The sequence below is a fragment of the Centroberyx gerrardi genome, chromosome 22 (genome assembly GCF_048128805.1).
Source record: "Centroberyx gerrardi isolate f3 chromosome 22, fCenGer3.hap1.cur.20231027, whole genome shotgun sequence".
Lineage (NCBI taxonomy): Eukaryota > Metazoa > Chordata > Actinopteri > Beryciformes > Berycidae > Centroberyx > Centroberyx gerrardi.
The window spans coordinates 4,745,458-4,769,702 of record NC_136018.1 but is presented as its reverse complement, the minus strand read 5'-3'; the positions used below and the strand labels follow the sequence as shown (position 1 = coordinate 4,769,702).

The window sequence follows — 24,245 nt, the reverse complement described above, 5'->3', positions numbered from 1 at the left end:
ACAACCCCGACCTATTTTATCTGAGCGTCTCAGTTTGAGGTCTTATGCCTCTGCCCTTCCTGCTCTTCCCACAATTTTACATGGAAATAGTGGGTTGTTTCTCTCGCTCGGCTACGTCCCGGTTACAGATTACTTTCCATGGGAGGTTGAGCCACAGCGTGAGGCACTTCAAAACAAGGGGTTTGTATGTTTTTGAGCAGTGTGAGCGCAGATAATCATCAAGGGAGACTCATGATGGCTTTTACAAGAGAAGACCTGCAATTCTTTATCATCCGCCAGCTGTGCACAACACCTGGTGGAGTCATGCTGTGGAAACGACTGCTACGAAAACACTGGAGGGAAGCAGATATTCCGCACCGGAGGGGAAGGGAGGAGGTGAGGTGAGGAGAGAGGAGAGGGGAGGAGAGGAGAGGAGTAGGTGGATAAACACTCCCCAAGGTTAATGTCGGACTTCCATCCCATGGCTAAAAACTACAGCGAATCTGCAGCTGACGTCAAGTTTGGCAGTGACAGTGACGCCTTCAAACTCATTACGACTGCAGCTGAACATAGGGCTGCATTTTCCAAGTCTCCAGACCATTGATGTCTTGGACTTGTCTTGGATTTTTGCCTATTTTGGCTCAGATTCAGACTATTAGGTGCCAACTTCTTCCCACATATCTAAAAATGTTCAAATATGAGCTTTTCTCCTTCTGGTCCACCTTCATTTATTTTATGCCTAGCACTACAAACAATTTAAAGGGACTATGTGTAACTCCTGGTCCAGTGGCTGGCCTCTATCGGTCAGCGTTGTCATGACAACAACACTCTGCCCTCCGTAGAGCGAGACCATCATCTGCATGGTGGGCAGGTTGGACTGCTTCAGAACCAACAACAATGAACGTTCTGTCGTGTTTTACCATTTTTTTTGTTCAATGGACACTTGCCTTGATTAGGATCCTGACATTATCGTGATTCCTGTTGTCTGTGGATTTTTGGAACATATCGAAGGTAAGGAGTCGCTATTTTGTGTGTGAAGCGTTAAAATTCAAACTGGGGGATTATATAAATGCCGAATTTACCAGAACACCCTACCGATTCATAATAAAGTCTCAAATTGTATTTTCCGATGTGTATTTTTACCGATAATTAAGGCAGAAACAAATTTGCCAGATTTTTGAATGCACATTGGTGTGGTAGGAGGGCCTTCAATCAAATCTCTGCAGTGCATGTGCCGGCTGTTCACTTTGTTTCACTCGCTTCCATTCAGGAACCTCTGCTGATATTTACTAGTCATATTATGCTTCAGTAAAGCAGAAATATTACACATATACCCTATGTAATGGTCTTCAAACTTTTATGCATTGATTGGTCAAAGTCCTTAGTTGGATTTTGAAGGGTGTAGTACAGAACTCCTGCAGGTAGTTCTACAAATCTGTTAATCCTTAAGAAACTCCTTAAGCATTGCTTTTTACATTTGGAGTGTATATTGCTTACGTTAGTCTTGGTCTTTAATAGGACTGGATTAGATCTGTTCTCAACCCCCTTTGGACTTGATCTAAAACTAAAGCAAATCTATAGCTGAGGTCAGGTTAGGATGACGGCGATGCCTTTAAAGGCAGGGCACAGAAGTTGTTATGATTGCAACAGAATATATCCGCAGACGAAACAGGTTCAGGCCTGAGGACCAGCAAAGCATCCTCAGTGTGATGAGGAGTCTACAGCTATTTGACAGACTGCCAAAGGAACTGTTCCCTCAAAACGCTAACTGCATATAGATGCCAGTTAATGGGCTAATTTACAGGCACAGGTGGTTTACAATGCGCACAGGCAGATTCTCCACCGCATCCCAAATACATCATCTGAAATGTACTCTTGGTTGCTGATATGCAAAGCGCCGCCATGCTTTACGATTGCTTCTCCCGCTGAATCCGGCACTATGACACAATCATAGTTCAGCTGTTAGATTCATACTCGGTGCTGCAGTGTTCTTGGCAAACTCCCTTGGGAGAAGAAGAAGCGAAGGGATGATAAGGTGGCCGGTTGGTTAGAGAGACTGCCGGGTAACGAGAATGTGACAGACGCGATCGTCGCGAAAGCGTACAACCCTACTGAAGTGTCCTTGAATAAGACACTGAACCGCTGAATATCCCTCTGTTAGGTTCGCATTTGACAGCTAAATGTCTGTATGTATATCTTATGTCAATCTGGAGCTTCAAAAAAACCCACTACATTTTATGACTATTCAATGTCAAGCATACACCGCAAAAAATACACTACCAGTCAAAAGTTTGGACACATCTGATTGAATGTACTATGTTTTTCCTTATCTTAAAGTCATTTTGATCGAAAGGCTTATGCTTAAATGCTTGAAATTAGTTTCTTAGACAAATATAAATAGTGAAGTTGATGCCTATGTATGAATTTCTTTCCAAAGCCTTTGCCTTTCCATCAAGGCAAAGGGCGGCTACTTTAATGAATCTAAAATAGAAGATAGTTTTGATTTGTTTAACACTTTTTTGGCCACAGCATAATTCCATTTGTGTTATTTCATAGTTTTGATGTCTTTACTATTATTCTAAAATGTGGAAAATAGTAAAAATACAGAAGAATGAGTGCCAGTGCCACTATGCCAGTGTTTATATCAGTTCACACCCATCAGAGGCCATTTGACACTTTCATATCAGCTCTATGAGTGGACAAACAACACTCCAATCAACATTTGTCAACACTTCTTAACGCTGGGAAATTTGCTGCGTTCAACACCGCGAGGGAATAACAGTGTGCGCAAGGAAAGCAGGTGATGTGAACGTACCTGTCCCACTTTGGCGTTTTCACACACAAAGGTCTCATAGGGGCTGGCCAGTTCGGGCGGAAACTCATTGATGTCCAGGACGTGGACGGTGACGGCCACTCGGCTGGTCAGAACCGGACTGTCTGCATGAGGAAACACCGGAAACACGGCAATCGACATTACAGTCAAGCACAGCACCGGACTTAGCATTCTCATCATGATGAATCATTGAGAATAAATCACAAATGTGCACTGGACGGTGCTAAAATAAAGGATGGAGGAAAAAAAACAATGTAAGAGTTTATTACACAGCACTGACATCATGTGGATACACACAGTACTACCGTGTTAAAGATGAGCCCAAAGTATAAAGGTTTAATGTTGTGGCTGCGAGGTGGCCGAGCGGTTAAAGAGGCCGTCATGTCCAAGTGTCCTTGAACAGGCGCTAACCCCCCCACCCCCACCACCCCACCACCCCCCCTCTTACCTGCTCAGCCACTGTGGATAAAGGCGTCAGCTAAAAAAAACCTCTGATGCGTCTGGAACATGCTCCTGCATAAACTGCACCCTAATGCCGTCGTTTTATGCTGTTTTTTGATTGATGATGAAAAGGAAAATTAAATAAAACACACACTAAATGCATCCCTCATGCGCCGACTACAGATAAAGCGCGCCCGCATACCCGTATTATTGAAAACGTCCCCATAGAGAGCGTGCAAGCTATTTTTCCTCAGGTTCTGTTATGGGTTTTAGCTTTAAGATGTGCAGCCCATATTAATTACACAGTGAAAGCCCCCTGGAGAGGGACTAACTCGAATATCCAGGCTTGTTTGTTACCATGTTTCTACACTGCAGGGGCGCGAGGGGGAAATGTTCTTTTTGTGTGAAAGCCCGGGTAAGGTAAACTTTATGGATTTGATGTGGGAATAGGCTTTGCTCTGTAGTTGGGGGGGGCTTAGCGTGCACTTGTTTGTGTGTGTGCCAGTGCGTGGGTGCATAGGTGCGTTTGTGTGTAGGTAGGTGGGTGGTTGGGAAGAATTCGGGGGGGGGGGGGGGATCTGTAGAGTCGTCCCAAGGGGATTGGAGACGCAGCCATGGCTCAGTTAGTAACCTGTCTCTGACCTTGATGGAAAAAGCAATCTTTCCACCGAGGTAAAAATGACACTGGGCATGGGATTTGCTGCTCTGCACTGACTGAACCACTAACATTGATGCTCACCCAGCAAAAAAATACTGATCTTGTTTGTCATCAAGGTCCTGAAATTCTCTGGCCTCCCCAAAAAGTTTGAACAACTTAACGAAAGCTGTAAAATCGGTGTTTAAAGTTATAGCCCTGGGCTTCTGGATATAAGGGTTTATCATATTTCCTTCGTCAGTAATGCAGCTAAATAGAAAAAAACTCATCTCCATAATTATTTGCTGACTGGCTCAGCCTGTCATGAGTGATATTTAATTCAGCCCACTAGATGGAGCAATGGTATAGTGGTTATATTCAAATCAGACTAGTGTCAGCATTTCAAGCCAACACCACATGCTCTATTTATTTTATTGAATCAGAATCCTGTATTGCTACAGAATGCTTGACTGGTCAGCCATAAAGTTGGCTGTCTTATACAGCTTTTCTACTAGATATAACTTGTTAATTAAACCCATTTTAATGAAACCTCCATCTTTGCAAGCGATCAACCAGAAATCTATAAAAGATAGTGAAAAAAACGGAGATAGAAAGATTACTTGAGAGTGTGGACAGCATCTGTTAATACTGCAACTGTGCACAGAAAAAATGGAGAATATGTAAGCAAACTTACAGCACACAACTAACTGCATGTTAGGTTTGAAACTTAGCTCAATTGCAATAGCTATAAATAGATGGCAGGTGTGCTTCCTCATTTGCAGTTGTTAGGTGTTCCTCTCTCATTTTCCCCTAAAAACTGCCACTGGGTTAAAACGCCCAAAAGCAAATCGTTAATCTAGCCCAGGCTCTCACTTACTACGCCTTCCGCTGTGAGGCTGAGCGCTGTGTGTCTCAGGAGAGCGGCAGACAGTGTTCTCATTTTGCTGCATGACTGCAGTGTCTAGCAGTGACCGGATAGATCGCCGAGGCTTTGTGAGGTGCGGAGTCTCCCTCAGACTCTCAGGTGTTGTGCAAATTAACGCCGTGCGAAGCCACACTCTATTCACGGAAAATGTCATCCGGCAGCTCATATTGTTGGATATTTTCCTCTGCGTCATTGTAATGGTGAGGGAAAAGGAGTGGGTGGATGGATGTGAAAAGACATTAGCAGGGAGGTCACACAGAAGATGCAGGGACAGGTCAAATAGAGCGGTGTGCAATGATTCACTGTTTATTGAAAACCACTGTGCAGCGACAACTAAGGCTGCCGGAGACTACGTAAGGACAGAACATTTCTCTTTGTGTGTGCCCTCTCCTTATGCAATCCATTATTTGTATGGGCATACAGGGTATCTTTTCGCCTCAGTATTTTTGCTGTTCTTCATGGTTTAAAAACTCCCAATGTGGGAATACAAGACAACAGCTCAAATATAAAAATACAGTGCATCGCAGAGGACCCATTAACAGCCGTCCAATACCCAGAACACAAAGCGCTGCCAAATCTCAGCCAAGGTCAAAAATGGATCTGAACTCAGAAGTTGGGACACAAAGCTCCTGGGTGCTGAGTTTAGATATAAAATGTCGCTTCCATTCACATTGCACTGTTTTGTGTTATTTTATTATTATTATTTTTTGCAAATATTGGCCCTGGATGTGAATGTTTTTCTTTTTTTTTTTCTCTCATAAGGAAAATGGTCTCTCTAGGAGTACCGGTCCTCCAGGGGCAAACTGGGCATCGTATTGAGCCGGATTGGAGGCTGGCATGGGGAAGGGGTGGGGGGGGGGGGGGTGATAAGAAAGGGGTGAGATGCAGGTGGGGGGGCGTGATATGGCAAGGTGTGCACAAAATACAATCCCGTTAGCCTCCGCCGCTTGAGTTTTGTGCCAGGTACGACAGGCTGAGCACGCAGCATCCTCATGCCACCTCCACCTTCCACCTGCTCTCCTCCTCCCCTCCTCCCTCCGCCTCCTATCCCCTTCATTCTGCCCCACACTCATCCTCCAATCCCTTGACCTAGCCCTACACACACAAACACACACACACACACACACACACACACACACACACACAGGAAACAGAATTAGCATGTCACTACCATGACCTTGAGGGGAAGTGAGTAATACCAGTTTCCAAGGCGACAAAGACTCAAGTTTTAACAGCCCATATTTCACAGTCTGCCCTAATGAATATACAGCGTGGGTAATTTTGATTGAGCACCAGCCTGCCTCCGGGATAATGACTTTGACGGTTCTTAGCAGATTTGATGACTTGATGACGATGGATTTGCTTATTTATCTGGAAATTTGCTCCACTTCCTTCATAAAAACATAATTAGCTCGATGACACGTCTTAAAGTCACAGTTCTGCATCGGCTCGCTCTTTCTCGGGCCCCGGCTCGCACTCCTTCGCGGGTGCGATGCGGCGGCATCTGCTTGCTGTAAAACTCCTGAAAGGTTCACATTTTACTGCGCTGTAAGTAAAAGTTGACTCTGGCAAGAAAAGCTCGGTTTCAATGCCAACGCCATCAAATGTGTTTGGGAAAAAAAGGCAGTTATAAATGAAAACAGAGTTGAGGTGAGCATGCTGGAGGAGACAATGTCCTGAAGATACACCCTGCGGGAGAGTCATCATGCTTTATGGTCACCTATAAACCTTTCCAACAAAATGGGATTGAGTATTGACTTGAATAAAAGTGTGTTAAATCCTTCACACAGATTACGGCAGGGGGAAGGACAACGACACCTGCATGAATCACAATCGATCTTCTTGTCATACTTACTAAGTTTGGTCGCTACGATGGAGATATTGTGCTGGGCGATGCTCTCTCTGTCAAGCGGTTCGTTGGTGGAAATCGTTCCCTCGACCGGATCAATGTCAAAGTAGCTGTCCAAGTCACTCTTCCAGTCGATGGAATACCTAAAAGAGAATGTTTGTTTAATGGCGCCCGTTTCCAACACGAACCAGAGAATTAAACCACAGTGATTCTCCCTGTGGGCGCGCGTATGTGAGTTAGGTGTAATGTAATGTTGGCGTAGCCTTCATTATTCACTCTGAATGGTCATTTCCAGAAAATATGCTGAGGTTCGCTTATACATTCCAATCTGGTAATGGGGACACATATACTTGGGCTATGCTGACTAAACGTTTTGCCAGGGAACATAAATGAATTTTAGACACTATTGAAACCGTATCAATCTCTCAGCCCATGAACAACAAAGGCGTAAAATGTTGGTTTGGTGTCTGTGAACAGAGGGTGCGATGTCCTCTCTGTGAAATGCATCTCTGGTCTTACCCACTCGCTCTGAATGTAAAGTACGCGACGCAAACCGGATCTAAAACCGACCGGCACGCCACTTTTACTGCGTGAATTCTCATGCCACGCTATTTGATCTTAAAAGGCAATTCCTCATTAATAATTTTGTGATACTGTGTTGATCTCCCAGAGGAGAAATTCTCTTCTCTTGCACCCCCCCCTCCCTCTAATAATAACAATAAACTTTTTTTTATATAGCACTTTTCAAAACAAGGTTACAAAACGCTTTACAAAACAAGATAAAATCACCAAAAGTAGGACTAAAATCCTTGGACTATCCTTGGACTATCCTTGTTTTAGTCTCTGTAAAAAAATAAAGTAAGAGACTAAAACAAGGATAAAAGAGAAAATAAAATAATGACATCATGATATAAAATAGGAATAACAGCCACATTAAGAAAATGCCTTTACATAAAAGTAAGTTTTAAGGAGTGACTTGAAAGATGATGCTGATTTTACTAGGCTGACATCATCAGGCGGGGAATTCCACAATCGGGAGGTCAGAGGTCAGTTCTCCCTGGAGCTGGTAGGGATTCAGCGTCTTGCTCATGGACACTTCAGCAGGACGGGTGCTTCGTGTCTCATGAGCTTGAGCCTGGAGTACAGAGAGGACCGCCTCCCTACTCACTATGCCACCACGCTGCCCATTTTTTTTCTCATGGCAAGCTATTTGATCTTAAAAAGGAGATTTCTCATGAATATTTATCATGCTTGTTTTCTACACTGCACCGCCTGAAACTGGACTCGAGTCAGTCATTAAGGGACAGAAGCCCAGCGTATTCTCAGACCCCCCCCTAGTCTTTTATTGTAATGAGAATGATAACAAAGCGTCTTCAGAAGAAATATTTTAAAGAGACCTTGGTTCCGTGAGATTTTCCGTTTCAATTTCGATTTATCCAAGTCCTCTCTTTAACCCTGTTTTGTGTGTAGCCTTGAAGTGAACACGATCTTGTCAAAATAGTTTAGTGTGGAGTCTCTTTGATGAATATTACAGCGAAACTCCCATCACTGGTTCAAAGGGTCGATGGCTTGCAATTTTTCCTCAGGGCAAAACCCAGATTTTTCAGGTGGACTTGTATCATCGGTTCAACCTGCTACTGAATCGTGAGTTCATGTCGGTGAGACCCAGCAGGTTAGAGACACCCGGTAACCCAAATGTCACAGGTTCAAGCCTGGCGAGAGCCAAAGTGCGACTATTAATGGTTCTTCTTTCAAAATATCCTTGAGCTCGACAATAAACCGCTGCCTGCTCGCTCAATCGCTCTTTATAACAGCATCAGCTAATTGGCAAAAATGTATCTGAAATTATAGGCTACATTTTTTTGCTGTCATGTGCGACAGATTTTTTTTTGTACTCATAATTGCTTCAATCTGTAAGTTATCTATTAAGAGAAAAGAGCACATCGCCAGCTGTGAGAAATAGATCACAGATCTAAAGAGTCTACTTAAGCTCAACTCAGTATTGCATGCTGTAGATATGAAAATTAATTACGGTGTTATCTCCTCCTTTGAATTATAGTCATGTGAATCCATACCAGTGAACATTACCCACAGTACACAGAGTAACATAAAATTGAGAAAGCACGCTCATGCTGATTTTCCACTGAGCCGTTGATTCTTAGATGTTGGGGTTTTATCAGATACTGCAGAGGAGCCTTTTCAAAGTTCACGACCAACGTGGCTGTAGATGAAATTCCTCTCCGGTGTCTTAAGATTTGTGACGTTTACCATTTCAGACAGAGGGCAAAAGTGCAATCCTTAAAAAACGCACACAAACTTTCGGAGGCTCTTTCAAATCAGTCAACAATGCAGTATTCATGACGCCCTTTTGTTTCCCCAGTTAGAGATAACTCAGCACTATGCGGCTAAATAGAAGAATCTGTTGAGTCAAAGTCTAAAAGCATAATTCCCTATGCATGATGGGTCATTGGGCCTATTGTTTTGAAGTGAAGAATGCAAGTCTGCTCTCTGATGGCACACAAATGAACAATGTCAGCCGCGGTATTGATGAATATTTAAAGTGAGGATCCACACAATAGAGGGCACATGCTTTTTGTTTTACAAATCGCTGCCTCTTCCATTCTGTTGTTTTCCCTGGAATCAAATATTAATAATAAAACAAATACTGCCCATGCAACAGGTGTTTTTACCATTTGTGTCATGCTCTTGAGTGGTACATCTTCGAAAAATCAGCGCCGCAAAGCTTTAAAACAATCTGAGCCTGAGCAAAAAGCAACTAATAGACTTTAAAAACAAAAGAGCTCTCATGCATTTTTAAGTAATGCACTTTTTCCATCTTTGAAAGCGACAGTCTATTGTTGTCTTCTACTCAGGTTTTATTCAAATGCTAGGACACAGGTTAGTGTGTATATGTGTCTTAGTGTGTGTGTGTGTGGAGGTGGGTGTGTGTGTGCAAGAGAGAGAGAGAGAGAGAGAGAGAGAGAGAGAGAAAAGGAATGACTTGCCTTGATTATAAATCATGAGTTCAGTCAGACATGTCAGATCTATAAATCTGAGCAGTCGAGATCAAAATGTGCCATTACTAAAGAGAGACCCTCGATCTATATCTATATATTGTTTTAGACAGAAGAGAAACAGAAAGAAACTTTACCGGACTGGACTGCTGCTGGCGTCTAGATCCTGTGCTGTCACCGCTCCGATGATGGTGCCCGCGGGCGTGTCCTCGTACACATCCATCACGTAGGAGGGCTTATTGAACACCGGGGGCTCATCCACATCCAAAACGTTAATCTTCACCGTTGCTGTGTCTTTAAAGGCCCCGAAGCTTTGGAATCGTGGATCCAGGTGAGCGTTGGAGGCGTCTACCTTAAAGGTGTACGCCTTCTTGGTTTCATAGTCCAGGGGCTACGAAGGAGAAAACAATACAATTAAGGGTGAGATCGCAGCTAGAGTTTTGAAAAAGTGGAGTTTGGAAAGTTTGCTTTGTTGCATTTTTGGTTCTTTTATGTTCACACTGCCGAATTACTAGTGAACCAGGGCTTCAAACACACATGGACTCACAGAGGTTGGTAACCTGTCATCCTGCCAGGTTAGAGATTTTGGCAGGAGAGGGAGTCAAAACAAATCCGATTCCAGTCCCTGTAACTTTAGCTAAGCATGACTGACTTGTTTGCACTCTTTGCTGTAATTTCCCTTCTCTGGCATTCATAACAGTTAAGAACACAGGAAGAAATAGTTGAATATGAGCATCAGTCCAGACTGCGGTTTGCCCTCAGTTCATTTTGTTATGCTAGACTTAATTTCACAAGTCAGATTACCATACGAATCCTGATTCGACTCTGGGCTACCAAGAATGTGCCAGGCTTTCCAAGCTTGAGTAACTGCTGGCTATCAGATGTCAACATCCGTCTCTTTATACCATAAATCCCTGTGTTTTGGGATGCTGTAGTTCCTGTAGTTGGCTCTGATTACATTCTCTTTCCTAACGAACCACACCACAGTTTGCTTGGAAGAGGACGGATGCAGTTATTAGCAGTCATTAGCTGCTATCTGAGTTCAAATGGCTTTGTCCTCACTTGCCCAAACAAACCAAACTAAAGGAGTAAACGCTCCACAGTTTGAACATCCTTGGTGATATGATATCGTAGGGGTTGATGATGTCAAATTTTGTTGTATAAATGACAGTCCAAAGGGCAAGTCAATAGAAGAGTCACACATTATTCCTGAAAGACATGCAATAGATCCAGGCCAGGTTAACGTTTCACCCCCTCGGTGTGACAAAGTCAAGCTGCACTTTTTCGGTTCAATAGAACTTTGCACCTTACAAGAGCTCTCAAAACAACAGCTTAGAGGTTCATATGTTCTACCTCCTCTGCCGCTGACATATCGGCTCAGGGTCAATTAGTCAAAGGCGAGGGGAGGAATCGGCAACCACCGCATGTCTGTAGCCGAGGTGTAAACATCCGACAGCAGTGACACCCGTGTTCGTGCTTCTGCCTGTCTCCTGCCCTCTCATGTGTGACCAACCACACTTGGCGAGCTCGCAGTCGGTCACGCTCCGCTGGCCCGCAGTCACATGAGAGACATTCCTTTCTGTGTATTTCAAATTGACTAACACGTAACCACTATGGCAGCAATGCTATCTTCCTGCCCCAGGCCTTGGGCTTCTCTGGCATGTTGCTCCAAAAGGCACCGAGTGAAAACAGCTGGTAATGGTGGAGCAAAATGTGCTTATTTGAAGAGACAGTGAATGTGAGAGGAGAGGTGGAGTGAAGGCTATAGAAAAAAAAAAAATCTGCCAAATATGACCACTCTTCTTAAGTCTATATCAAATACACACGAATTAGCCATCTAATTAGAGTCCAACCCCTTGAAACCGTCGGAGGCTGTGCAGTCGTGATTTCACCGCGATGGCAGATGCTACTCAAGCCCTCCTGTCTCGCCTCCATCTCCATGGTTTCACAGCATTGCCGTTAGAGCAGGTGTCCGTAAAAAAAAAAAAGAAAAAAAAAAAAGAAGAAGAGCTATGTGAAGCCGAGCCAATCTGAAAGCAATCATTGACCATCAACCGCCGTGATTGGTTTGATTACAGTGCGCCAGATGCAACTGGCTGGGCACGGCAATAAGATCCTTCAACAGGAAATACACTCTGTCTCTTTCAATCTCTCTCAAGAAGAGAGAGACAACAGTGAGAGAAGAAGCTACAGATCCATACAGAAACTGGGTTCGTTGTGGGTGTCGTTCACACGCTGGTCCCTAAAATCAGACCCAAAGACTTCCTGCCAACTTCCACCAGCAAGGAAGCCGAACAGAAACAGCAGCTACTCCTGTATGTAAACCTTTCATTATTTCAGTTTCCTTCTTGTTATATTTTCAGTGAATTGCTAGAAAAAGAACTGAATGTGCTTTGTTTCTCAAAGAGTGAGTAAAGTAATCAATAATGTCATCAAAAAAGTACACAATCTTTATTAATTATGTGATGCAAAATCTCTGTATCTAAAAGGACAGACAAATAAATATCCAAAGAAAGAAAGAACAAGTAGATAGATAGATAGATAGATAGATAGATAGATAGATAGATAGATAGATAGATAAGTACACAAACACACAAACAAACAAACATACAGTACAGTCCAGGTGGAGGAGGAGGAGGAGAGGGGGGGAGCTGGGGAGGCGGACAGCAGGAGGCGTACACTAGGCCTCATTAGCCAGAGTCTCACCGGGGACGAGGTGAAACGCCGCTCTCCATCTCAACATGCTGCATCACCGCAATTAGGACAGAAGCCCAACTCTCACCCTCCATAACTCCATCTAATCCTTGTGTAATTGGCTAGCCAAAGATGGAGACTTGTGGAACGTGATGGGGAAACGGTCTTTTCATGTAGAGGCTCTTGCAATCGAGTCACAAATCCGCGAGTAACTGCGATTGGCACCATCGTGGACATCCGGTGGACAATTGGCCGCGAGCAAATAATGTCTAAATATATAACAACCGGGCAAGAGTGAAAGTGACTGGTCTGATAAGATAGATTTGTTTCCAAGCTTAGGTTATTGACACTCTATGCAATGTCCAATAGCAGCGTTTACAGCACGGATGCAGCAGAGTAACAACAGCCCGACTTTAGTTTGTTTGAGGTGCTTTTCTTCAGTGTTTTTCATTATTTACCTCAGTTATGGGTGAGACATGCATCAACCAGAATGTAGGTTTATTTTAAATATTTTAACTTGTCCCCCCCCCCCCCCCCCCCCTCACATTTTGTTTGTTTGAGTCAGTGACTTCAATCAGGAAACTGAACGCCTGGCACAATAAAGAGGTTACCTTATATATTCATTTATAGGCACAGAACTGAGAAGACAAACTAGGCTACAAAGCAACTTGAAGAAAAAAGGCTGTCAACATTCAGTGTTGGTTTCAATCGGAAAACTGAAATTTTGATGCAATAGATGAAGAGATAATATAATCATTTTTATTTATAAATGTCTTTATTGTGAATAAATATTGTGTTAAAATAATACATGTCAAAATAGTGTATTTCCACACTTACGTTAGCTGGTGTGCAAATGAGATATGTTAACAACAGCTGTCTTTATAGTAATGGTTAGCTGACCAGATGCTATAGTTGGCTAGCTAACAAGCTGAAATGAACACAAAATCAATCAGATATATCGGTGACAAAATGATCAGTTTCCATTCAAAAACAGCATATTAATGAACCATGTAAATTCTGTTGAGACAGGCAATTTGTGAGCTTAGAAACACAGCCAGCTGTTCACAGCCACAGTTGCTGAAAAGCTGTTGACCTCCAATATGGCTGCCAGAGGGTGTGTTACCCAAAAGAGTCACATGTGAATTCATAGCACATGTGCTTTTTGTGAACGTGAAATTTCCCATTTCCTGTGTGAAAATTATGTTTCCACCTGTGATGTTTCCACCTCTTTGCATGTGAAATTCAGTTTTCATGTGTGAAACAAATACTGTCACGTGTAATGGCAAAAAAAAATTAATATGTGGGAAAAAAACCCAACTATGAATTACAATGTTCACATCTGAAATAAAAACTGTTGCATGTGATGTCAGAATACAACTCAATACAAAAAAAGTTCACATATAAAAACCAACATGTGTCCAAAAAGCACATGTGCTTTGAATTCACATGTGACATTTTACATTTGGGTCTCTGGTCCAAAACCATGTCAGGTGAGCTAGCACTAATGATTTATCACTACATTCATTACTACACTTTTACTTAGTTCATTTGACATATCCATCTAGTCTGGTGCACATTATAGTTTTTTACCAGGTTGGTGTTAGGAGCTCTTTGCTTGTAAAGGTCCCCATTAAGTTTGGTGTCAAGGTGTGAATTAAGATCTTGTTAGTGTGCAGCCAAGAAAAGATATGATGTTGCCTGAAAAAAAACGCTCGGCTCCTCAGCAGACAGAAGAGGGAGAAGCCTTTCTGACACCCACGTAACAATGCAGGGACATCCAGTATGATTAAATGTCAGGCAAATCCCACAGATTAACTTAAGGTTTTCTGGTTTAGGTGCAGAAAAGAATGTCAAGAGCTTCGCTGCCCTTTTAATGTGTCTGACATGTGTGATGGACCAAGTATGGCTGGGGTATCTGTTGTTAATGTCTGTCATGCAAAAACTTGGAAATAGGAAGAAAATGGGGGCAGGAGGGGGTAATGAGAAACTCTGAGTTAATGAGAAGAAGTGCTAATGTGTCAACGCTTGACTTGGGGAGAATCAAATCAGATCTGGAGGCCATAGGGGAAATTTCCCAGGAAGGAAAATGGCCAGTCAGTGTCTGACTGGATGTATCATTTTACCTTTTTACCTTCCTCAAACATGACCCACTTAAACACCAAGGACTGCTGCCGTACGGCTGAATATTACCCATATCCACACACATATTATCCTTAAACATGTTGCATATACCGATGTGGGCTAAATTACACGTTTGAAGTGCCTCATTATGGCTTGAATTGTTATGCGTGTTTCATGGACGGTGCGGACACAACAAGGAAGTGTATCAACAGTGAAATTTGTAAGGAGGACAGACCGACTTCCTCTCATGTCAGTGCTGCTGCTCTTCAACATCACAACAGAACACACTTGAAATTCTAGACATGGTGCTGCGCCCTTTGATATGTAAATGTGCACCTTCATTGCACTGGCAGTGATGCTGAATGAAGGAACTATTTTTTTTTTTTTTTTTTCCCAGTTGAACCTGTTATGTTCCAAGGGAATTTGCCAATTTAGAACAGGGGACTAATCAAGGCATCGCGGTCTCATAGGTACAGTATTGTACTTCACAAGCTTGGGAAAGAGCTTGTATGATCTGATTTAAATGTGTGAATACAGCACAAAGGGGATATTTGTTGAGGCTTTACAAAGATAAAATAATAGCAAACACTGTAAAAGCGCACACTAAATCTGTTTCTTACTTCTGTCTGCTCCTGGCTTCTCCCTCGCAGCTTGCTCCCTGTGCATTGAAAATTGTTAGTTGCAGCCGTTTTTCAGCTTGCTGGTTATTTTGGAGGCGGAAGCAGGATGATATGCATATTTAATAGGCTCTCAGTTTGTTTGTGTGTTGAGTTCAGTATTACAATAGCAGAGTTCAATACTCTCACAAACCTCCGCCACTCTCACTCTCTAATACGGGGGATGGTCTCCTGCCAACACCCACGGGTGAATCTAGTCTTTCCCCTTGAAGAATCATTATCATAGTACAGCGAGTCATTAGCAGGCAGATTTCATTTGTTTGCGCAGAACACAGGTATTACCTGAAGAGGCTGAAGATTAAAGAGGGTGAAAAACACAGCAATGCTGTTTAATCTGTGATATGTGATGCGGTCTTAAATCCTATTAATCACAGTATTATATATTTACAATACCACTTATGAATCATTACCGCCTCCTCACATGATTTATCCCCTGAGCGGAAATCAAAGCTAAGCCAAACATGCCTAGAATACCACACATTTCTAATTCCAGCTGTGTGAGTCAACACATTTCTCCAAACATCAACATCAGGAAATGTCTGGATGCTTAATTCTAGTGATGGGACGCCAAAAGCTCCTCGTCCCACATCCGAGGAGAAAGCGAGTTATTATCGAAGAGATAGAGACATGCCACTTGGGCTGCAGTAAGATAAAATAGTCCCCAAAACAATGCCCAATAACCTAAAACTGGAAGCGGAATTAGTTCCGGGACACAAAGCCCGTTCAATGTCAAAACTGCACTAGGACTCTGAGATGGGCCATCATGTATTATAAATGACTCAGTGGTTTGAGGCTGGCCTAATATCTCTGTTGTGAGTGAGTGACTTCTTCATAGGGTCATCGCAGCCATTGACTGACAGCGCAACAAGAATCTGCCATGCAGAAGAATGCTAAAGACCTCTATCCACCTTCGCACCGCCGCGCCATCAGCGGTCAATTGACCACGGAGCACAATGAGCTTATCATCAGTGCAAAGCTTACATGCCCCAGAGAGCCATTTGATGTCCCGCTGAATACCGGGGGGGGGGGGGGGGTCCTCGCACTGCGGAGGGGGGAGATGCTCACTTTATTGTGCCGCCATCAGTCACATTGGTTTGTGTCCTTGGCTGCCTCGAAGCGTCTCCATCCCCCTAGTGCTCGCAACAGTGAAGTGCCATCTGAGAGCCTCGCCAGCAGCCCCGGCCACACCGCAGCGGAGTGGAGTGACTGTGAGAGAGAGACTCGCACTGCCACTCTAATAGGACAGGGTGAGCCACGGGACGAGCCCCGAGACTCTAGTTTAATCTATTACACCCACGCCACCCCGGGCCACCAGAGAGAAGCCACTTCATCTACTCCAAGCACCACCTCAGCCGCCTCTTTGTCATTCCCTCCTCCCTTTTTTTTTCTCGCTTTGCACTCACTCAACGCACGGCACATGAATACCCAGAAATACACAAAGACATGCACACACACACGTTGCTTTCTGCTTGGTTGCTTGCTTAACAAGGTGTTATTCATCGGTGTTGGGCACCTATATCTCCTGCTGCTCTTAGGTATTGTTTCCTCTCTCCTCCTCCTCCTTTCGACTCCTTCCACACCAGGGCCTAAAATAACTCATTTCACCACCTGCAGGAACATTCTGCTCCATAATCAATAGATTAGTTTCAACTCTCGTCTCCTAGCAAGCTTCAGTAGTTACGTCATTGGAAGAGGTCTTAGGTGCTAATACTACCAAGTTTAAGCGGTAACATAATTACCACATGGTAATATAGGCATCACACATATGATTCAGATGCACATGCATTTTTCTATATTTGTACTATTTTCCACATTTTAGAATAATAGTAAAGACATCACAACTATGAAATAACACAAATGGAATTATCCAGTTGCCAAAAACAAAGCAAAACTATCTTATATTTTAGATTATTTAAAGTAGCCGCCCTTTGCCTTGATGGAAAGGCAAAGTATACATAGGCATCAACTTCACTATATATATTTGGCTATTTCAAGCATTTAATCATATGTCTTTAGATCAAAATGGCTTTAAGATAATGAGAAACATAGTACATTCAATCAGGTGTGTCCAAACTTTTGACTGGCAGTGTATATTAAAAACCAGTTCACAGTGTTTCTTAATATTCAACCTGCATGCTTTCTGCCCCTCAGTCAAGTTAGCAGTTTGTTCATCACTTGTGTCATTTGACCATTGCTTTTTTACTGCCTGGTAGTATCTCATCAAGACTGAAAGGCACTAACAGCTTCCATCCTCTGAAATGATTTACTGTTCAAACAGCCCAGTAATGACATTTCTGATAGAGAAATTAGACTGCGGTCACTGTCTGGCTTTAGTGAAATTAAGTTCTTAATTGAAGGCAAGAAGGATGAAAAAGGCCACTTGTCTCAACACTGCCAGTGGCTCTGACTTTGAAAAGTCTAAATAGGGCCAAGTTTGAGCTAAGACAATCCAGGCAATCGATGTTCATTGTTATATATGTAAATGTTGGTACGCACTGCACTCTGTTGGCGACAGGCTCTTTTCTTAAATGTCATGCAACACTATATCATTAATCATTTGAATGTGTTGTTCTTTGAATGAGGAAAAATAACCTTTTCTTAGCTGGATGAATCATTGTTCACTTTTTTTCAGGATGTCACCTGCACACCGAAAAATAAAGGTGCGAACTGGAACCGAAAATGGTTCTTTGTGGAACCATTTCCAGTTCCAGAACCTTTTAAGAACCTTTTAATATCCCAAAGAATCATATATAGTTCTTTGGGCTATTAAAAGGTTCTTAATTCTTAGTTATTGGATGGTGGGTGATGGCATAAATGTGGAAAACAACCAAACCCCTCCATAGTAGATATTGTGCAATTGCAAATGAGGCTATACAAGGGCAGATAAACAAAAACACAATGGGAGGAGTCTAAGCACAGGAGTGCAGAAATGGTTCTTTAAAGAACCTTGATCTGAAAGGTTCTTTGTGGAACCAGAGATGGTTCTCTTATGGCATCACTCCGAAGAACCATTTGTGGTTCCAGTTGATAATAACTGATAATAGGCCTAACTGCATTCCAAGGTCAGGTTTCTTTTATCTTTTTTTATAGGATACTATTTTAGGACTCGATACTAGATTAAATCAATGGTTAAGATGGACATACAGTAGTTTGCAGTGCACAAATCACCTGCACTGCCTACATTGCTCTTTGAACCCTTATGCAAAAAAAAAGTGTCTACGGTCTGTAGCAAATCCATCTATTCAATGCGCTGTGGTTGGCTTGGGGTATTCAGTTTGTACAGGGAAGAGATAGTCCTTTATTTAAATGGATGCGCTGAATTTGCGCCAACAAGTATTATGCCACACATGTTGCCATTAAACAATGCCATTCCTCCAGGCTTAGTAAACCAAATTTCAATTACGCATATCTGCTATCTTTTCTTCTCCCAGGAGGGAGTAAATAAACACGCAACTGGTCAAATACACATAAACACATTTTAATCTGCCGGGATGCCTTTTACCAAGGCCACCTCAGGTTGTAAATGTTAAAATCCTGAGTGTGTGAGTGTTCTTGCTCTGTTTGTGTATAGCAGTGTGTGTGTGGTTGTGTCCTTGCACATGCCTGTTGGTGTACAGTATGTCGCTCTGTGTGCACACATTTGTCTGCGCGTTTCCCTGGGAATCCTGCGGTGGCTTTGCCTATTGTCTCCCATAATCTTATGTTTTGCAGATGGGATGTGCAAACCCCCTCCATGCCTCTGCGCCTCTTCTTTTCCTCTCCCCCTGTATTGGCAGACTGGGAAACAGATGATCATCCTTTGAACCCATTACTCAGCCTGATCCTCTTATCATAACCAACCTTCCCGAGTCCCTAATTTGGGGTCTGCCAAACTCTGCTCTGTGTACAATGTGGCTTTCGTCTCTGTCCTGCTGCGTTTTTTGTCGATGTGGGGGCGAGGGAGAGAAGTCAGAAAGAGAGAGAGAGAGAAAGAGAGAGAGAGAGAGAGAGAGAGAGAGAGGGAGAGACATTGTCTAAATACATTTGCACACCTCTCTCTGGGGATATTCCACCAATCTGAAATGAGACATGTCTGTGGGCGGGTCAGTATTCTGGGAACACGGTGAACAACTCAAAAAGGCTTCATCTCCAGCTACCTGTCTCCCCACACCTTCCCAACACACATCCCGCTCTCTCTCTTTAACTCTCCCTCTCTGTCCATTCCCCACCACTGTTCACTATTCCACATGGGTGGAAGCACATGTCGTTTAGTAAATTACACTGTAGGGGGGGGGGGGGATTCAGCTGAAGGGGCTCAGAATGTCCCCTATCAACAATGGCTTTGTGCAGTAGCCTCCCACTGTAGGGAATACATCACACTGCCTCATTGTTGTTATGGCAGCATATCAAACACTGGAAGTAAAACAATAGGAGGAAAGATGCATCCTCGCCTATCCATCGAGGGTATTCACGATGTAAACAAATAAATGTCCTCATTTACATCATAATCGCACCCCGTCCCATTCTGTAATTCCATTAGTCTCAATGAGAAGGTCAATATACAATGATCTATAGCCACAGCGGAAATAAACACCCACGCACACATATGTGCACATGCATATACACATAGGGGCTGTTGTACTCACACAGACACACACACACACGCACACACACACACACACACACCTACACACACACACACACACACACACAGCACACAGTGGGAGCCTCTACACTGAGCAGGGAATCAATTATTCACTCAGCTGCATATTTTTCGGGATCAAAGGATCACACACCTTTGTGAGCTTCTGCACTGGGGCATGTACTAAAAATGTACCAGTTAACGAATACCTCAGTCTGATACATCAGAAAAACAAATGAAGATTTGCATTCCCCAAAAGAACATTTTAGACACTTACATCAGAAATACCCTGAAAGGCACAAAAGTCACAAAAACAGAATTCGCTGCACATGTTTTTTTTTTTAAATATTCAGCAGTTACTTTTGCAATCAGTTGAAATCTGTATGCCTGAAACAAAACAAGAGACAAAAAACAGATGTATTACCGCTCCTTTAAAGTGTGTCGTGGTGTATTTGCATGAGGCAGGTTTAAGCGAGAAAGACATTTTCTATCTTCCAGTAGAGAATGTGATTGTAGAGCTCCAAAGTTTTAGGGGAAGTTAGAGGGATTGTGTTTTATCAAGAAAGGCTGTGGGTTAGTGGCAAATAAAATAGATATTGCTGAGATTTCAACTATCAACATACAACTACCTGTAACTTACCTTTTATCGAATTTTGACTATATTTCAGCCCATGTATATTGGTGCATGTTCAGTGAGTGCAACTTTTGAAAAATAGAGAACATCAATGGTGCTACCTGGTTAAATGAAGCTTAACTACAGTTAATAAAAATCAAAACTATTGCAAAAAGTTTCAGTATGAGGATTTTACCTTTCTGCTAAATTTTGCTCTTTTGTGCAGCATACCTGTATGAAGTGTTTCATGTCAAAATGAGATATCCACCATTTGAAAATGATAATGCCTACTCTTACAAAATTATTGCTGACATGAAGGTAAAACGCATTATGAGTTGCTATTAAAGTTGTGCTATCTGAAGACCTTTTTCCTTACAAAAAAAAAAAGAAAATAATAAAATAAAATGTTTTTGAAATATTGACAACTTTCAGGTAGCAATTTTTTGTCAAAACTGTTCCAAAACTGCATTTTGGAACAAGACAGTGACAGTGCAAAGTTAGCATTGCTCTGCAGTTTTCTGTTGAACTTCTCACAGCAGTGACAACAAATGGCATTTAAACTCACCACAGGGGTTCTACTGCATCCTGCCAGAGGGAAACGCAGCATAGAGTGTGAAGGAATCAATGTGCAAGAGCCTGTGTGAGTGTGCAGGTGAGGTGGAGTGTGTATGTAACGCAGCGGCAGGTTGAAAGTTGCCTGTGTGTGTGTGTGTGTGTGTGTGTGTGTATGTGAGAGTATTCAGTTCACGCTGGCTTGCACAGTGGCGTATTTTTGTGGAAGAAGACTGTGGAAAGAGCCGGCACATCCAGGCAAAAAATTGAAAATGTAGTGAAATAAATGCAGTTTGTTGGGTAATATATATGCCGAATTGAAGAGTGGTCATTAAAATACATCAGTGGCGGCGCTTCCTATAGGCGACATAGGCGGCCGCCTAGGGCGCCATCCCGAGGGGGGCGCCAAAATTGTGCCCAGAAAAAAAAAAAGTTCATCAGTGAGTGATCATCACAGTCAGAACATGCTAGATCATTGATGGGTATAGTGGAGTGGAGTGTATGTAGAGAGCCCCCCCCCCCCCCCCCCCCCGCAAAATAACATTGAGTTGGCAACCCTACGTGAAATAATAAAACGTGAGAACGTGTGGATGGGCGGCATTTATAGTTTTGCCCAGGGCGCCTGATTGGTACGCGCCGGCACTGAAATACATAAAATGTCATGCTTTATGAGGGAAGCTATTTTGCTGATAAGTGAAAATAAGCATGGAAGTGCTTGATTTTTGAGTTTGGCATGAGTTTCTCAGATCTCGCTACCATTATACACTACCTGGGTAGCTAACTTATTACTACTTTGCTAAAAAATACAATGAACTGCGTAAGGGATGGGGGAGGGGGGCATTCATAGGCATTCATAGATACGTCTCGCCCACCCACTCACCACGCCAAAAATGAAATAATATCATGCTCTTTGTCTATGGTCAGGCCTGTAACTCTAAGCATGACATCATTGGTGCAATTGAACATAAAGGACACTCAACTCTTCAACTCAAAGCTTGCAAAGGAAGGCAATAGTTTTAATGGGGAGCAGTGCAATTAACAAATATGATGAATTACAAAAATAGAAGGATTTATAATTTGCTTAAAGACCTTAATTTGGACATTTGTACCTAATTAACTAAAACAATGTCATGAATACATTATGAAAGCTGACAAAAGGTTTGATTGATGCAGGTAGGAAAGCTGAAAAAAGGTTTGACTTAAGCCCTTACTTATGTTTTGAATGTACAAAATGTACATGTAAAATGATTGATAGCACAAAATAGTAGGTATCATACATGTTTGGTTGACACAATGATAACATCCACTAGACTGGATCCCCTATTTTCTGACACTGAATCATAAACTTGAGGTCTTGATTTTTTCCCCAGTATGAATAAACTGCATTATGGAACAGAACTCTTCAATTTCTCTTAACATATATTCCAAAGTTAATAATTGATAGCATAAGTCTTATTTTAGACTAGCTGCTTAGCAGATGAGAACTCGTTGCAGTGGCTGGACCCCTCTATTTCTCCCTCTAATTTTAGTCTGTGGCTGTAAAGTCCTTCTTTCACCCCTGGCAGTTAATATCACTGGCACTTTGCCACATCTTGCCATTAGTGAAACGACACCATGGGCCTACAAATACTGTATTTGGTAAAAGCGGCATTAATATTAAATGGGCTAGATCTGCTCTGTGGATCAAAGGAACTACATCCAAAAACCAAGACCTTTTGCTGTGGGTTGCTTTGCCCTGGGCACATTAATCCATTTAGCAAAGAGACCATATGGCATAATAAATGAGCCCTGACATGGCTGAGTGTATACTTTATATAGCACAGGCGCTTAGAGAGAGCTATGCCATTGCACTCCACTGTACTTGAGGGCATGGACAGCAAGGTGGAAAACAGTGAGAGGGACCATCATCTCACAACTGAAAGGACACAGGTTCAATCCCTGCAACGGCCACGTGTCCCATTGTAGTGGCCTTGAGCAACGTACTGAAGCCCTACCAGCTCACTCCTGAGATTGCTTCACGTGATGAAGGATTGGAAGCGCTTGATTGTGACGCCAGGACTGCCCTTCCTTACAGACGAATGAGTATGAGACAAACTCTATCTATGTTTGACAAACTACAGCTAAACCTGATACATGTCCACCTAAATCTGACAAAAGACAGCTAAACCTAAGTCAAGTCCATCTAAATCTGACAAACTCCATCTAAGTTTGACAAAGTACAGCTAAACCTAACTCAGGTTCATCTAAATCTGACAAAAGACAGCTAAACCTGACGCAAGTCCACCTAAATCTGACAAAGAACGTCTACGAATGACAAAGGTGGCTGAGAATGTCCTTAAATGGCCACCATACATGGCACCAAACCCGCAATTGCACCAGTACAAGACTTGGAAGCTCCTAGGTGTGAATATGAAGGAATGTAATTTAGTCTATACTCACTCTATACTCTTTTTGTCTTGTGCTGTCTCCTTGTTTTTAGTTGTTTTAACTCATTTTGAGTATAATGTTTGCATTCTGATTGATAAAGCACTTTTAAAAAAGTGCTACACAAATAGAATTTATTATTGGCTCAACTATCACATAAGTACTCCATGAATCACGCAACTCTTGTCCATACCCTTTTGAGAATTATGATCCCCTCTTGGTTGTGTTCGTTGGTGGTGATGTCAAACATGGCGCCTCCATCTCCCGGCACGATGTTGTACTCCACTTCTGCATTTTTCCCGATGTCCAAGTCATGAGCTTTGATTCTCCCCACAGCCGACCCCACCGCAGAGGACTCAGGAACTCTTAGGTGAAAGAAACCTGCCAACACACAAACAGCAGACTGGACTCAGACTCATTCATTATCAACCCTCGACATTGGATGGAAATACTTACTGAGCACTTCACATCCTCTAGCCTTAACGCAGTCTCTTACCCACCTGAGTATGTCTTATCCGCCCGCAGGCAAGGAGCTGAAGGACCTTGATATATATATAATATGCTCTCTGTCTGAAGTCAGGCCTGTAGCTATAAGCATGACATTATTCAATTTTGACGTGTTTGGACATCAAGGGTGCTCAGCTCCTTGTAATTGGATGGATCAACCTGTAAGACCAACGCACACAAGAGCCCAGGGGCTTTGATTCTCCCAACAGCAGAGCCCACTGCTGTGGACTCGGGAAGAAATCTACAAACAAACAAACAGCAGATTGGTCTCATTTATCACCAAACACCTGACACTGGACTAGAAATTTCTCTTTGCCGTGTTTCTTGTCACCCTCTGGAGATGGCTAGCTGTTGGAACAAT

The 24,245-nt window shown here is 42.7% G+C and overlaps 1 protein-coding gene across 1 annotated transcript in view; it reads right to left on the bottom strand.

Annotated features, from left to right (window-relative positions):
• Positions 1-24,245, bottom strand: part of LOC139914995 (cadherin-12-like) — a 55,895-nt gene that overhangs the window by 8,235 nt on the left and 23,415 nt on the right. Inside the window, exons 5-8 of the mRNA XM_071903469.2 lie at positions 23,571-23,758; positions 9,813-10,066; positions 6,668-6,804; positions 2,795-2,916 (exon numbers count right to left, since the gene is read on the bottom strand). Of these exons, the coding sequence (XP_071759570.1) occupies positions 2,795-2,916; positions 6,668-6,804; positions 9,813-10,066; positions 23,571-23,758 (701 nt within the window). The remainder of the gene's footprint in view (positions 1-2,794; positions 2,917-6,667; positions 6,805-9,812; positions 10,067-23,570; positions 23,759-24,245) is intronic.